General features: G+C 33.9%; 2 protein-coding genes across 2 annotated transcripts; one reads left to right on the top strand and one right to left on the bottom strand.

Moving 5' to 3' along the window:
* Nucleotides 1-6,091: 6,091 nt before the first annotated feature.
* On the top strand, nucleotides 6,092-9,752 carry LOC111010430 (tryptophan synthase beta chain 1). Its single transcript, XM_022283852.2, has 5 exons — nucleotides 6,092-6,502; nucleotides 6,989-7,345; nucleotides 8,011-8,453; nucleotides 8,546-8,640; nucleotides 9,297-9,752. Exons 1-5 carry the CDS (start codon nucleotides 6,167-6,169, stop codon nucleotides 9,470-9,472), a joined length of 1,407 nt encoding a protein of 468 aa, XP_022139544.1. The 5' UTR covers nucleotides 6,092-6,166; the 3' UTR covers nucleotides 9,473-9,752.
* Nucleotides 9,753-10,758: 1,006 nt separating this feature from the next.
* On the bottom strand, nucleotides 10,759-15,039 carry LOC111010427 (glucose-6-phosphate/phosphate translocator 1, chloroplastic). The gene is made up of 5 exons (XM_022283846.2): nucleotides 13,878-15,039; nucleotides 13,238-13,463; nucleotides 12,701-12,923; nucleotides 11,875-12,088; nucleotides 10,759-11,247 (listed from the first exon to the last, which is right to left on the bottom strand). Exons 1-5 carry the CDS (start codon nucleotides 14,394-14,396, stop codon nucleotides 11,236-11,238), a joined length of 1,194 nt encoding a protein of 397 aa, XP_022139538.1. The 5' UTR covers nucleotides 14,397-15,039; the 3' UTR covers nucleotides 10,759-11,235.
* Between the last annotated feature and the right edge of the window lie 1,648 nt (nucleotides 15,040-16,687).

The raw sequence follows: 16,687 nt of genomic DNA, 5'->3' as shown, positions 1-16,687 counted from the left end.
GTCTCTTCACCCGTCTAAAAATTCTACTGTTTCTCTCCATCCATCAACCTTGGCGAGCCAAGGAAAACACCTCTAATATTGGAATGGCGAAATAGGTGAGCAACTTTTCCACCCGTGCACAACCATCTCTAAGACGAGCGAGGCTGAAATTAAACTTCTCGGAAGGAAAACTGTTCCAGACCAAGTAGGCAAAGTGATGGTCTTATAGAAAAGAATTTAAAAATTCAAAGGTTCTGAGATTGCATAGAACAACATCAGACCAACCTCAGAACAACATCAGACCATCTCCCAAATTTGCAACTTGGAACTCAATTTCATTCCCTTTTTAGAGATTAATCCACTTCAAGCTGATGGCCCTACTCTATTATGAATTTTAAATCCTTAATCCTCATTCAAGGTTGGGAAAACAGGAGCTTGCCACTATTGATTGACTTGAGCAATTTGAGAAGAAGAAGACCAGACAACTGTCAATTTACAAGAGATGTGTCTTAAAAAGAGACTTGAGCGAGGCAAAAACTCGAGTTGTAATGCGAAAACACCTACTTTCTTCCACTATTTAACCACGACCAAAAAGATGAAATAATATACCAGGAGCACACGAAAAATAAGCCCCACCAAGAAAGGACCCCAATCTAAGTCAATGACACCTAACTCGTAATTAAAAAAAGCTTCAGAAAGCAAAACCCACGTAGAGGAATTAAATCTAAGAAAGAGACACAACATTATGCATGTTTTGATGCCCGTATAGTTTTAAAAGTTGTAAACTTGATTTCTATAATTTAATCAAATTTCACAAATCGTCCATGATATTAAATTGATGATCTTCTGTTTAATTAATCGCATTAGTTGGCTATATTAGAATAGAGTTAAAAAAAGAAATATAAGGCAATTTATGTAGTGAAGTTTAACCAAACCATAGCGCTAAACCCAATCAAATTTCTCATTGTTAAAAGCATCACAGTGCAAGGGAAATGAAGTCAATTTTAAGCTATGATCTTTACTAAAGCTGAATTTTACTTTTTTGTCCTTTTTTGGTTTTTGTATTTTTAACAAGTTTCAATGTACATACCTTTTCAGAATAAAAACATTAACTATGATTGGTACACAGAAAATGCCTGTCATGGGAAAATTTCTAGTACCACACCAGTCGGGAAGATTTTCATATTACTCCCGTTTACATTATGTCATGTCTAATCTTATTTTAGAAATAAGATAAAAGAAGATCCCACGTGATTTTAAAATGAAAGGAAAATTCACGTTCTATCTCCTTCATATCGCTCCTCTATTCTTTATTTATACTTTTAATAAAATAAAGTAGATCCTACATTTTTATTTGAATTTTTTTTGGATATTTTTCTCCCTTCAAAAAAAATTTATAGTTCAGTTAAATATTTAATATTTAATTTTTTGTTTTATATAATAATGTTTACCATTTCTTAATGTATATAGATAACAAATAAAATTTAATTGTAATATTTTAAATTAAACAAAAAATATTTTCATTATTTAAGTTTAAGTTACAAATAAAAAAGAATATATAAATGGGTAACAAATAAGATTTAATTATAATATTGATTAAATAGAACCAAACAAGTTAACAATAAAAATAACATATCAAAATGGTTAACGAATAAAATCAAATTATAATAAAAAAATAATTTTTAATTATTTTAAAATAAATTTCTAAATAAAAATAAAATATCAATAACGAATTCTGAACTATAAATATTCTCTAAACTAAAAGAACGAACAAATTTAGTTTAAGAGAGAGAAAAATCTACTAATGAATTGAATTGTGATGTAGAGGGAAATGTGAAGTTTATTGTAAAAATATTTAAATAAAAATAATAGAAGACGGAAAAATGAAAGAAAAAAAGGAAGATAGAACGTAAAAAAATAATAAGAAAGAGAGTATATTTTAAGAGGAAAAGAGTATAATTTTTTTTAGTACAACGTGTAGGGTTGATGAATAAAATTCACAACCTCTTAATCTGAGATATATACCAATTACCGATAACCTATACTCGTTTTGGTGAAGAGAGTATAATTTACTAAAATGGAGAGAATAGTACGTGGATTTTTTTCATCTTATAATTATACGTCTACTTTATTTTATTTCTCATGGTCAAAATTCTGCCACGTAGGCAGCTCATAAACTGCTGAAGGGTCCCACAAAATTTATGGTCGTCCTTGATCATGTGGGTCCCATTCAGAGGACTTTTGATTTAGATGCTAAATATGTCAAATTGTTTGTACTTTTTTTTTTTTTTTTGGCTTTTCTTTGTTCCTTAGCATTTTTAATTTCTACTTTTAATGTATTAAAAATTATCAATTAAGTATTACCGTAAAAAAAGTATTAAAATTTGTTAAATGGAAAAGCCATGTATTGTTAAATTATTGTTTCTTAATGTATTGGACAAGTGAGCGACTATATAGGAAGAAATTAATTTTGTTGATGAGCAGGATGGATTTTATTGATGGCAGGTGAGTGATATTTTATGTATCAGCATTCAAGTAAGATAGTTACGTGTCCAAATATTTGATAGAAGAATAATTGAGTGATGCATCGACTTTTTTTATTAATAAATTTTAATAATTTATAGGATGACCTAATTGAGATTTTATTTATACATTAGGAGTAGAATTGAAGATTTAAAGGGTCGAAGAACAATTTAAGAATGATAAAACTATATCTTTATTTATGTTTTGGAACAAATTAAAAATGGGAACAAGAAACAAAAGATTTATTTTTGTTGTTTCCAAAACTTTTATATAATTTTTAGAACGTTTCTACAAAAATGAGAAACAAGAAACATGAACGTTACCAAACGAACCCTAAAAGATTAAAGATCAAATTGAATATAACCTAAAAGATTTCTATATACTCAGTACGGTATATTTTCCACATTGATAGGAGTCCGTTTATGTTTTTACTTTACAAATATGATATTGTCTGGGTATTTCTAATAATATCAAGTACGAGTTTTTTAAGAAAAAGACTTGTTGCCTCCTATTCGAATTCCACGAGTGACTAAGTGCGAGACAAGTCCTAACATAAGATCTTGTGTACCGACTTAATAGCATGTAAACAGAACATGTAGCCTAAGCAGGACAATTAAATTAAAAGAATGCCTTTTAGAAGGTTTGGTCCAAATAATACTACATTTACATCACTAACTAATAACTTATAATTTAGAAGTCTACATTCACATTTATATGTGGGATCGTTTTTCTCAGCCTACCAAATTTGCTAAGTTCATTAGCTTTACTACTTCAAGCCTCTCGAACTCACTTCTTTGACTATAGATTACATTTTTTAAATCGCACATATATAAATCAGATACAAATTACATAAACTTAGACTTACGAAATACATCTCTATGCACTAATGAAGTTTGGCACGTAATTTGGCTCGTCCAACTTCTTAGCATGTGCTTTTTTAGATTAAAAGAGGTAAATATCATTAAATTAAATGTCCCAATTTAGGCTATTATTATCCTCTAAATGTTTTTGGCACGTTGGCAATTGAAATTAGCCATGTGAGGAAAAATATGAACATGAATGACAAAAGAGTGCCCTACTCTATTACTCCCTTTTTAAAGATAACAAGATCAAGAAATTGAGTTCATTTTTTCCCTCTATGTTTAGGCCTTAAAGTTTTAAATTTGTCAAATAAAACATTAAATTGAAATAAAATTTGTTGAACATGTTACCCACTAAGACGGTTTCGATGGTAAGAAGTGAGGAAGAGAAGAAAAAACTATAGTTGTCTACTAGACATTATTGGGGCGGGTATCTGCAAAGTACGAGGAGTGGGGCTCCTAACTCCTCGACTATATTTTTCTAAAAAAATTTGGGCACGTTTAAAGTCAAACAAGACTAATTTTGTACGTATTGATTATTTTGATCTTGCTAGATACTTTTTTTTTCCTTCTTTTTTACTTTTTAGGCCGGATAAGTTTCTACATTCTTGGATTTTTAACATTCTCACAGCCAAGTTATGATATTTTTATAACTTAATTTAAAATGTTTTGTTAGTTGAATTTTATGCGACTTATTAGATGGGTTCGTGAACGAATTTTTAAATTTGGAAAGGTATTAATTATGATCAGTTTATTCAAACAAACTCACCTACCAAACTAAATACAATAGTAAAACTGGTCTTTTTTTTATTTATTCTTTTTACGGTAAATTGAAGGTACGAGAATTTGAACCTTCGACCAGAAAAAAGTAGATGTCAATATTGTTAACTATGCTTATATTGGTGACGTGGCACTCTTCGCTCGCGGAGTGGTCTAGAATTTAATACGACGTCGTTGTTTTGTACATAGAAGGACGAAAATAACAGCTAGAGATGGGCACATAATAAAAGGAAACTGAAATCCAAGAAAAAACAAAAAAACTGTAGTTTTTTATTACATACCTTTTTAGGCCATTGTTTTATATATTTTTATTGCAGTGTCTGGATTTTGACTTATTTTGCTTTTAGCCCCCTCATCTTTTGCAAATTTCTTTTTAGATTTCTCCTCCCATCCTAAATAAGTAATTTCTTTCAATACAATTTGACAAACTAGAAGCTTAAAATTATGGTGCAAGGTTTGATCATTACAAGTATGGTAATCTAAAAGAATAGTCTCATATCATAAAAATGCATGTTAATTGTTAATTATTGAACTTTATATAAAATTTTGTTTTGTTCATAAATTTGTGTATTGTACTTAATATCCTCAGTGTGAATGCGATATGAATTTATGTTTTAAGTCACGTGTATCGAACGGGTTAAACGAAATTTAAGTTGTCATAATATTATAACTCTACAAATAAAAGTCACGTGTAGATCAAACTTTAAGAGAAGTTATTAATGTGTTGATCTAAGTATAGCTTAATAAATACGATACTCATTGCTATTTAAAGGTTAATGATTTGATTTTTTTTAGTATAACTTGTGAGGGTAGGAGATTGAATTCTCAATCTCTTGGTTAGAGATATATATCGATTACCGCTGAGTTATGCTCGTTTTGGCAAGGTCAATAGTTTGATTCATCGCCTCCACAATTGTTGAACTAAAAAAAGTTCATTTTGGTACCTATAATTTTGACTTTGATTCCTTTTAGTCCATGTATTTTTAAAACGTTAATTTTGGTCTTTGTAGTTTAGACTTTTATTCACATAACTATGTGTATTTTCAAAATGTTCATTTTAGTACCTATAACGCATCAGCCTTCTCGTTCAGATCTACGCCCGATTAGCCGTCTCTATGGGATTCTTATCTAGCAAACAGCATGTTAGGTCTTTTGATAGCCCTCTCTTAGCCTGATGTTACCCATCTTCCTTCTCTACGACCACCCAGGAACTCGAACGTAAGCTAGACAGAAGCCCTCTCGTTGACAACCGCTACGGGATAGGAAGATCCAACAGGCTCGACCAGCGTCCGAGTTGGAGGAAGCTCTTCAAAATGTTCATTTTAGTACCTATAATTTTTTAATAGTGACCAATTTGATCTTTTTATTTGTAGGACTTTTAACAAAAATTTTATACACAATAAGAGTGAAAACCATAATTGACAATTCTAAAGTATATAAAAATAATGCTAAAATTATGATCCAATGAAATTAGATAAAACGAAAATGAAGGGATCAAGATGACCACTTTTTAAAATGCAAAGACCATAGTGAACGTTTTTAAAGTATATGGACTAAATAAATAAAAGTTGAAAATACAAGGACTAAAATAGATATTTTGAAAATATAAACACCAAATTGAACCAAAACAATATTTAAAAATATATATATATATATTATATATACGAACATAAGGGATAAGACGCCTAATATATTCATTTAAGGTTGAAGGTTTGATTTCTTTACTACTCTACCCTTTTTTAACTAAAAGGCTAAAATTGACCAAAAATACCTAAAAATTTAAGGACTAAAATAAAAAGAAGGTAATACGAGGGACTGACTAGCAAAAACTTTTAACTAAAAATTGTAAAATATTAAACTGAAAATTTTTTAAAAAACAGAAAATTAGTACCGAAACTCGAAAGTTCGAAACAGCGAGCGGCACCTATAAATCCATAATATGGACTCCCAAAAAAAACCACAAGAAAAATAAAATTAAAAGAAAAAGAAATTTTTTTCTCTCTCTCCTCTTTCTCTCTCTAGAAATGGTTGCCTTCACAGCGTTGAACTGCAAAATCCCCACGGTTTCGCCGTCGTCTTCTCATTCCAACTCCGAAATTTCTTCTTCTTTCTCGCGTTTGCCGCTCCGTTTCCGGCGAGCGGCGTCGTATCCATCTCCGGCCGCCCGGCGGTGCGGCGTCTCCTGCACTTTGACCACGCAGCCGTCTCTGGCAATGGAGGACAAGACCCAGACCCAGAGACCCGATTCGTTCGGGCGATTCGGCCGATTTGGGGGGAAGTATGTCCCCGAAACCCTTATGCATGCCCTCACCCAGCTCGAGGCTGCTTTCCATTCGCTTGCTGGGGACCAGGAATTTCAGGTTTTTGACCAGTTTCTTCTTTTATCTACAGCTGTGCCATTTTCGTTTTGGGTTCTTTGTCTTGTTTGGTGATGTAGTGAGCTTAATTTTGTGAAGATTTTCTTTGTTTTGGTTTCACTTGCTGAATTAGAATCTCAGTGAATGCTTATTTGACTTTAGTTGACTACATGAAAATGAGTTCGATGTTTCTTGAAAAGATTAATAAACAATTCTTGTGAAAGATTGTTTCGATGTAGTGTGGTTCTTAGGAACAATGTGGATTTTTGCAAAAGGGAAGAAATAACAATGTGCACGAAGATTAACAGTTGAATTGATTCATTTTTAACTCATTAGTGAACTTGAAGGATAAATTTTTTGTAACGTAACTCGTTCAATTATTCTTCCACTTGATATAATCGTTTTAGAAATGATTTTTAATATGATTTGAAGCACAGCGGTATTTGTTATTTTTTCACCCTTTCTTTGAAACTGGCTTTTAATCTTCAGAAAGAGCTAGATGGGATTTTGAGAGACTACGTGGGGAGAGAGAGCCCTCTATACTTTGCAGAGAGGCTGACTGAGCACTATAGGCGTCCCAATGGTGAGGGGCCTCACATTTTCCTGAAGAGAGAAGATCTTAACCACACAGGGGCTCACAAAATTAATAATGCTGTTGCCCAAGCCTTGCTTGCCAAGCGTTTGGGAAAGAAACGGATCATAGCTGAAACAGGCGCAGGTCAGCATGGAGTTGCAACTGCAACTGTTTGTGCTAGGTTTGGACTAGAATGTATCATCTACATGGGCGCACAAGATATGGAAAGACAAGCTCTCAATGTGTTCAGAATGCGGCTTCTTGGGGCTGAGGTTTGTCCATTATGGTTTTGTTTATTTGTCCCAACTCATCGTTAATTTGCAGCTATATTATTTGAGTTGGAGGATCACGATCAGTGTCACACCTTCCAATCTGTGGATATCTTGTTATGTTAGAGAATTAGGGTCCTCAATACAGCAGGAGTGTGAAGAATTCCTTTTTATTCCCCTGGCTGATTGTCTTTTTTACCATGTTATATGATGCATCACTGCAAATAGTCCAACATCCTGTTTAGTTTTTTTTTTCCTTTTTCACTGCTAGTTATCACACCCTGAAGTTATTGATTGAACCCATCCTTAGATATGAAATTATGAATATGATTTGAAGTGCCACTAATTTAGTCAAGGAAGCTGTATGGCTTGTATGCAGTTTGTTGCTAATCTTCCCATGATTGTTGGTAAAGATAGTTTTGCAGTATGGTGTCAGCATTTATATTTTTTCCGAGACTTTTCAACAATCAGCATCTGGCAATAAAAAGGTTTATCCTAACACTTGATCCATAGTTGGACTTGGAACTCATCTGAGGTGTTTCCGTTGATACATGTAGTACCTGCCTCATAGGGTTCAAATGATTTCTCTTTTCTTGTTTGATCAGTAATCCTTGGCTATTTACAGCTAATGATGAATAATCAAATTATAAATTTCACTTGCTTTGCAGGTTAAGCCAGTTCATTCTGGTACTGCCACACTGAAGGATGCTACTTCAGAAGCTATAAGGGACTGGGTGACTAATGTTGAGACTACCCATTACATCTTAGGATCTGTTGCTGGGCCCCATCCATATCCCATGATGGTAAGAGATTTTCATGCTGTGATTGGTAAAGAAACTAGAAAACAGGCCTTGGAGAAGTGGGGAGGGAAGCCAGATGTTCTAGTAGCATGTGTTGGTGGAGGTTCAAATGCTATGGGACTATTCCATGAGTTCGTTGGTGACAAAGATGTTAGGTTGGTTGGTGTGGAGGCTGCAGGTTTTGGCTTGGATAGTGGTAAGCATGCAGCAACCCTAACCAAAGGGGAAATTGGAGTTCTACATGGAGCAATGAGTTATTTATTACAGGATGATGATGGCCAAATAATTGAACCTCATTCGATCAGTGCTGGGTAGGGGATATACTTTGTTCTCTTTTTAGCCCGTTGTTCAAATATTTATTCTTTCTAACTCTTATGCATATTTTCTTCTTTATGGTCTGTAGTTTGGATTACCCTGGGGTTGGACCAGAGCATAGCTATTTGAAAGATCTAGGCCGAGCTGAGTATTACAGTGTCACTGATGATGAAGCACTGGAAGGTACTGGATTGCATTATGTTCTTTTCTTCATATTTTTTGTTAGATAGTTCATCCCTATTTTGAAAATGATACAATATCTTTCGGGGTAATGTTTTGAAACTTATCTGCTACAGTCAGTTTCCTCTGCTCTGTTCAACAGTTTTCTTTCTTTCTATTCTCATCCACGTTTTAGGTGGAAACCGCTCTGCATTCTTTTCAATCCTTTCCAATTCTGTAAACCTTGGACCAGCAAATACACATCTATGACTGAATATCTTGGCTTTCTTCAGGTTTTTTGGGTTCATTAGGAGAAATGATCTGTTCTTTCATGAAGTTCCAAATAGTCAAATACATATTTTTCTGGCATAGGACCTATGTGGTAACAGATAGGTCTTGATCTTGATAATGGGGTTGGTCTTGGGAAGGTTTCTGTTCTTTGCATTTGTCTCAACTTGATTAATTGGAAGTGTCATTTTAAATCAACACGAACTGTCTTGGAAAATTGTAAATCCAATTGGAACTGGACTTCAGTCAAAGTCATTCAACTAGTAGTCTAGTAACTAGTGGGACAATGGCATTTGTGCCAATATATCGGTGCTTGCCGAGTTTTCCACCATTTTTAGTTGCTTATTTTTCTCATGGCTAAATTCATAATCTGGCTTGTCGCTTGACTGCAGCTTTCAAGAGGTTGTCACGATTAGAGGGCATAATCCCAGCTCTGGAGACATCTCATGCTTTGGCTTATCTCGAGAAGCTATGCCCGACCCTCCCAGACGGGACGAAGGTCGTGCTTAACTGCAGTGGCAGAGGGGATAAGGACGTTCACACAGCGATCAAGTATTTGCAAGTTTGATATCGCTCACTACTGCCAATATCAGCAAAACTAAAGCTCATTCTCCCTTCTCACTTGGAAGCCTCGTCTGAATTGAGTTGTTTTTCAATGAGATCCAATCTGAGCTTGAAGGACAATGAAGATTGCAAACGAAACCGAAGTCCCCTGTTTTTTTTTTCTTTTTTTTTTCTCTTTTTTAAAGATAAACTATCGTGTTGTATTTATCCAAGTCAAGTCTGGGTTTTGAAATATATTCTGGCAGGAATGGTCTGAGAAGCCTTATGAAGATAGATTTTGACCATTTCTGGATCTTCTTGTTATTGGATATTTAAGCTCACAGGTTTTTATAGAGAAAGTTATAGGCACATGAATTTGTGTAATCTATGTGATTAGTAAAATAAAAAGTGAGTTTAATAAATCGAGTTTGACAAAACAAACTCATATTAATAAAAAAAATAAGACTTGGTTTCTTAATTCCAATTATACAAACTTTAACTCAACTTGTGACTCTTAATCTTTGATGTTAGGTATATTGAGAATTCAGATTTGGGCCACTCAATCTGAATTGGTAGAACCAAAGTGGTCCTACATTGGACTGTTTGGTCAATTTTCATTTTAACTTAAAAGTCATACATAGAAGGGCAATTCCCCATTCCACCACATATCTTTTCAAATATGCTTGCTTACATATATATATATATATATATAGCATCCACCCTCACACGTGTGAGCAGACACAATCACAGAGAGAGAGAGAGAGAGAGAGAGAGTTGAGAGTAGGCGAAGGAGAAGACACGAGAAGTGGGTAGGAGTCTTATCGAGGTGGGGACGGAGATCCGCAAGTTACGAGTTCTATAGAGAATTATTCTCAGTTTATTTATTTTTTTAAGAAATTTTAATTTAAAAGTTAACTCTCTTATATTCATTTGAATGGTTAAATTCTCAGGAAGAATCTCTGTCCAAAAAGAAAATTTGTTAAATTTCTTAAGAAGCCGAAGGTTGAGTAAGAGAAGTAAGTGTCAAGATAGGAGCCAAGAGAGGAAATTGCGACGGGGTTGGTGGCTGAACATAATTAAGAGCCTTGTTAGAGTTTTTTAAATAGATAGGAAAAGTAAACAAGGCAAGGATGGAGAACATATTTTCCGTCCCCACTTAGGTGACAGGGATGGGACCCGACCTGTTTCGGGCGGGTTCGCGGGAAAAGGAAATATCAAGGAGCAGCCTATGGCCAAGTTGGAGGGGAATAACCAAAGAAGATGATGCCATGAACAAGAGCCAACCACCTCAACTTTCTCACCATGTGAAACTTTAAGGCAAAAGCAGAGAGGTCCACATTGTAATTTATGATTCATAATCAAATAGGCAACCCAGACAAAGACAAGATGTTCTCCTGTCATTATTCCCTATTCAAATCATTTCCCTCTTTCCATTCTCTTCCCCTCATCTCATCTTCTAAAACAAAGAACCTCCAAAATGCTTAATAACTTTTTAAATTAAAAAAAAAAAAAAACTTGACTTACCCCACCTATGTAGAAAACTTATCAACCTAAACATTATTTATTCTATCTACAACAAGACAGCTTCCTCCTGTTTTCATTACAATAAAAATGTTCAGTCTTAGATGTACCGAAACCGCCTCTTTGGCTCTTTCTTCGCCTTCGTTTTTTTGTTTTTTCCTTGCCTCGAGAGTAATATGGGACACACCACCCTCGCCGATACATTAATGTTACATTATCATAGACCTAAGTACGTGGTTCGTAGTTCGTTGCTTTTCTCTCCTCATTTCATTGCTTTGCCTGCAAACAGAGAGAAGGATTTGGTCAAACTAATTGCTATTGATTCAGATAGTCTCTCTCTCATTCTCATTCAAGAGAGGAACCAAGTATAAGCATATTTCTCAATTTGATGGATTCAGTCTGATGTAAAGAATTGATTAAAGAAGCTAATATAAACTCTCTTTTCAAGGAGGGAAGAAAAAATATGTGGACAGATACATGTTCAATCTTGTTGCAACCTGTAAAAGATAAATAAAATATCCTTCTTCAACATTTTTCATTCCGAGTCAGAATTCAAGAATAAGTGTGAACAAATAACGAGTTTTTTTAGCCAAAAGCATATATCGTTGACCAAAAAGTTGGAGATTCAAACCTCCACCCCCATTTGAACAGGACAAGTTCCTTATCTTGTGACAAGCAGATGTACATATCAGAGATATGGCAGTCTTTCTTTATTTTTTTACCCCTTTTCTTTATTATCATTATTATATATAATATATTTTTTTGTGGGGGGGAGGTGTGGACAAATGCAAACACAAATCTTATCTTATCCTTAAGAGACAATAAATTTGGACCAATAGATTGTCTTCAAATAGATTTACCGAAGAAACTAGGAAGAATAATCAAGGAGAGACAAGGAATCATCACCTGCGAATATATAAAGGTTCCGAGAACTGCAATGGCAGCTCCAAGAGCGTTGACAGGCTGCACAGGTGTGCGGAAGATGATGATGGAAGAAACTATGACCGATATACGTTTCATGGTGTTTCCGATGCTAAACGTCAAGGGAGAAATCTCATCCAAGGACATGTAAGACACCTGGTTATAGAGATGGTAGAATATACTTTGTGCTGCAACCCACCTATTATTCATATAATTTCAAATTTCAGTAAACAGAACATAATACAAACTGATGGTTTCCATTAGAGAGCTACAAGTTCATGAAATGACAAACACCATGAAACTTACTAAATTAAAGTTGCATAATAAGAAACTCTTATATCCTTTTCGAACTTATTCTAGAAAAATCCATGTTTATTACTTCATAAGGAGTCAAAATTTGCTAAACTTATTATGAGATTTGGCATAGGGTTCATTTCTTAGCTACTGAAACTACTGGTGGTCTCTGGTTATATATAGTTAGGATTCAAATGATCATTTTGACAAATTGTTGTTTGAACAACTGTTAAGGACATCCCCTAGCATGAAATTGACCGAGGTCGAGGTGATACCTTCTATCTCAGTTGCATAACAAGTTAGTATATCCCATATGCAATACACTCCAAGACTAATCAGCATGGTTTTCCCTTAATAAAGTACAATGCTCAAAATAATATCATGTAATATATTGATTTAATTAAACAGAACAATTATCATGTGGGCTATCAGACATGGAGAGAATATAAATAAATTAGATCAATCATTTGTTCAAAACTTCTCATACGATGTGAATGCTATGAGATAATCTAATTACCAAACAAAATGAGGTCCAATTTGAGATACTGCCGTTTGCCACCCAGCAGCCCATAACTGTGGTCCCTCCACAGCAAATGCAAATGGCGTCAGGATTAACAAAGACAAAATCGATAAACATGCATAGTAGTTCATCCCGCTAACAGATTTTCCCTTCATGCCTCTCTTCGAGAATATGTTACGGAATACAAATGCCAAGTTCGATATCATGGCCCCCATGAAACCTGAAGGAATAAAAACCATAGGAGAGAACAACATTCTTCAGTAAGACAAATCAATGTCAGCAACAAACAAATTTTAAAATAGATTGCAGTAACATATCAACTTGAAGTTGTGAGATTTGAGAGATAAAGCAGACTTAACTAAAAGAATGCAAACCAAGCAATTAAACATTTGAAACTATTATATCTGTATGATGGGAACTTTTTTGCGCTAGTGTGGTTAAGGTCATGCATAAATAAACTTGAAAAGAAACTAAAACTCCTAAAATTTCTCACAACTATAATTTTTTATAAGGAGAGGCCAAATTTAGCTATACCAATCATGTTAAAGTTGAGCTCGGTGACAGCAGCGAGAGCGCACCCGCCGATAATTGGGAGAAGCGACAAGTAGACAGGAAGCGGGAAGGTCTCGCCCAACAAGAACCTTGAAACCAATACGCTAAAAGCAGGCTCGCCACTCTTGATGATGTGAGTGAATGAAACTGCAACCTTTGACATGCTCACAGTTGCAGCAACATGTCCAATTGTATGGGCAACAGCAACCTTAAAACAAACAACAACATCAACATCAGCAGATACAAACATTAAAATTATCTACAACAAAGAAACTGATTCTAAAAAAGTATATAATTCGCAAATACTAAAACTCAGAGAATCTCTAGTCTATCCACTCAATCTATTAGAACGAAAATAGAAATTAAAAAAATGCAGATTAAGATTTTGAGTGTAACGTAATATTTTCAACTACACTCTATATATATAATTTTCTTTTGTAATTTCTTAATTCGGTTTGCTTTCCCTATCCTAAGCTTTATCCTCGGCCGGGAAGTGTTTTTCAGTGGCTGAAAAATCAACCCATTAAAAACCACAACGTAACAAATAAGAAACTTCTATCTCTTTTGTCTTCTTTGTCAAACGTTTCCCATCAACCAAACAAATCATGCTAGGACAACTTACAGGAAACAAAGACTTCCAAAAATCGAAATCGGTTTTGGGCGCCTCAGCAATTTTCGTCATCCACGAGATCAACATGATCAGAGATCCAGCGGCAAGCGACAGGGTCGAGGTCAGCCATGGATATGGATACGCGTTCAGAACTTTCTTGTTGTAGATATTGAAGACGACGTTCAAAGCCCACCAGAGAGCGAAATACGATCCTATTTTCACCTTCTTCGCGGCCTCGGAAGGGACCTGACTCTGCGGCAACTCAATGCTCGATTCGATCGGCTGCGATCGCTCGGCCTCGTAAGCTTCGCATTTGATCAAATTAGCTTTACGAACTCCCAGTGATCCAAAATTCTCAAGCGAAGAAACGTGTAAAGCCTTCTGAACGGAAACAGCGGAATTTCGAGCAGGTTTTTGCACCGGTAGAGGAGGAAGAAACGAGGATCGCTGAGAGGGGACCGAGATTTTTCTCCGAATGAACCCATCAGAGCAATTAACAGCCCTAGGAGATTGTTTCACAGCGCAGATCATGGTCGAAAAATTCACTTGTTTATAAGCAAAAATCCAACTGGGTTTCACAAACTTCCAACGAAAAAAACACCACAAATCAACGATCGACCTTCTGGGTTCGAGCAATCAGATCAGCAAAGCAAAGAAAAAATCTTAAAAAACAGATCACAAAACTCAAGAGCCGTGAAACGAACTGGCTTTCACGACTCCAAAGGGACAAGAAGGCTACGACTTTTGAACCCAACAAAAACCCTTTTAAAAAAAGCGATCAAACAGACCGACCCATGAACAGAAACAGAGAAAAAAACTATTTTTGAAATGGAATATTATAAAGGGATCAAATGGGATGGCGACAATCTTAAGGCTGCGTGCGAAAAACTCAAGAACGGTGGATTTTAGAGAGAGAGAGGGAGGCTTTGGAAACTGGGGTTGAATATTATTTATGAAACCCACCAAAAATTTTCTTGTTTACGTCTGATGGGGTCAGTGGGGAGCAGAGAATTAGGTTAATTTGAGGGAATTTATAATGGGTTTGAACTGGGAATCAAGGAGAAGCTGGCTAGCGGTGGCATGTGATTTTTGGTTTCGTTTTCACAAAAAATGGTGGTGCTGCTTCTTCAGTTTTCCTATGGAAAAGTTTGCCAATCCATTCTTTCTTTCAGTAGGAATAGGAAATGGCATGAAAACTCAGGGATTTCCCATGCTGTGCTTTTGCCACACTGCCCTGGAGGGTCGGAATTGGAATATACTATTCTTTGGTCAAGATATACCTTTTAATCAGTTGAACTATACTTAATTTGATTTTAGTGGTTGGTTAAATATCTAAGATCATTCTCATCGTTGTCGTATTTTATATATGATATATTGTTTTATTTATATGACAATGTATTGATGTTCTCGATTTAGTTGATTGTCTTGGTGAATTGTATTGGAGTTTTGCCAACCTAAATAGGTTAAAGCACATATTTCGATGATTTAAAATGGAGTAAAATATATTGTGATTAAGAGACTTTTTCAGGAAATGAAAACATTTTAAATTATAGGTAGGCAATGAAAATATTTTAAATTATTTAGACTAAATTATAATTTAACTCAAATCACAGGACCAATTTTATAATTTAATACTTTTTTCCCTTAAATTTCACTGTTTTCTATATTTATTTTAATTTTAACCGTTTAGGTTTTAAAATATCCCTAGAGCTAGGGTCATTATAATTTTTTATAGTAACTAATTTTTGTTGACTTTATTAATTTATTGTCGTTGAACTAAAAAAAATTATTAAATTAATTATTTTTCTTAGTTAACCTACCTGAGGTGTGAGATCAACTTTTTAGATTAAGAAGGATATAGATATTATACCTACTAACTACATTTGAATGGACTAACATCAATTGTCTAATAAATAAATAGATAAGTAATTTTAAACATATATATTTATGTGGTTTGAGGTAAATATTAAATTTAAAATATGTCTCGATGGAAAGTCAATCTGAACATAACTTAACTGGTTAATGCACAAAAATTATGAGTTCGATTTACATGTATACTAGAAAAAAAAAATTAAAAAACTAAAATTTGTATTAAAAATAAAATAAGGATGAAGTTAAAGTAGTATTATTAAAAAAATGTAGATGAGAATGGGATAATGCAAAAACCAATATCGAAATTATTATTTCTTGAAAGGTGAAAGATTGAGATAAGATAAATCAAAAGTTGAATGATTTAAAGTTAGTACTTTTATGTAACTATGATTACTGCCATTACAAAAAAATTTGATATCCCAATTTTGTCCTTGAATTGAACTAAAGTTTTGGAATTAAATAGATTAATTATAGGTTAAATACTTTATTTTAATTGACAATAATGAATTATCAATCCACTAACACCAACCTTAAAAAAGGGCTAACAGTAGTCCTTTGTTTCAATTTTGATATAATAGCATTAAAAAAAAATTATCATAACAAATATTTATTTATATACTATCAATTTATTTGTATATTATTTACAGGTAATTAGGGAAAAATACGACCTTCAAGTATGTCTAAGCATTTAAACAAAAATTGACATTTATAAAAGATTATCTCGAGCACACAATTTGCATTATTATTATTATTATTATTATTATTATTATTATTATTAGTCTTTTAATTTTTAATTTCAGGTATGTTTTAAAAATATACGGCAAATAAACCAAATTGGTTTTAGTCTTGTCGTTATTAGCTTTTTAGACTACCATACATCAATTCATATTTTTGAGTACTAAAAAAAGAAGAAGAAGAAAATCATATATTTTTTTTAAAGTTGTATGGGT

The sequence above is a fragment of the Momordica charantia genome, assembly GCF_013281855.1.
Source record: "Momordica charantia cultivar OHB3-1 chromosome 11 unlocalized genomic scaffold, Mcharantia_2.0 BLBB01000011.1, whole genome shotgun sequence".
NCBI lineage: Eukaryota > Viridiplantae > Streptophyta > Magnoliopsida > Cucurbitales > Cucurbitaceae > Momordica > Momordica charantia.
This window is presented reverse-complemented; position numbering and strand designations above follow the sequence as displayed.

Coding starts and splice junctions, on each gene's coding strand:
- LOC111010430 (XM_022283852.2), top strand. CDS start 6,167: ATGGTTGCCTTCACAGCGTTGAACTGCAAAATCCCCACGGTTTCGCCG. Junction 7,346..8,010: donor TGCGGCTTCTTGGGGCTGAG/GTTTGTCCATTA, acceptor CTTGCTTTGCAG/GTTAAGCCAGTTCATTCTGG. Junction 8,454..8,545: donor CCTCATTCGATCAGTGCTGG/GTAGGGGATATA, acceptor TATGGTCTGTAG/TTTGGATTACCCTGGGGTTG.
- LOC111010427 (XM_022283846.2), bottom strand. CDS start 14,396: ATGATCTGCGCTGTGAAACAATCTCCTAGGGCTGTTAATTGCTCTGAT. Junction 13,464..13,877: donor TTTGGAAGTCTTTGTTTCCT/GTAAGTTGTCCT, acceptor GTTTGTTTTAAG/GTTGCTGTTGCCCATACAAT. Junction 12,924..13,237: donor GCTCAACTTTAACATGATTG/GTATAGCTAAAT, acceptor TTATTCCTTCAG/GTTTCATGGGGGCCATGATA.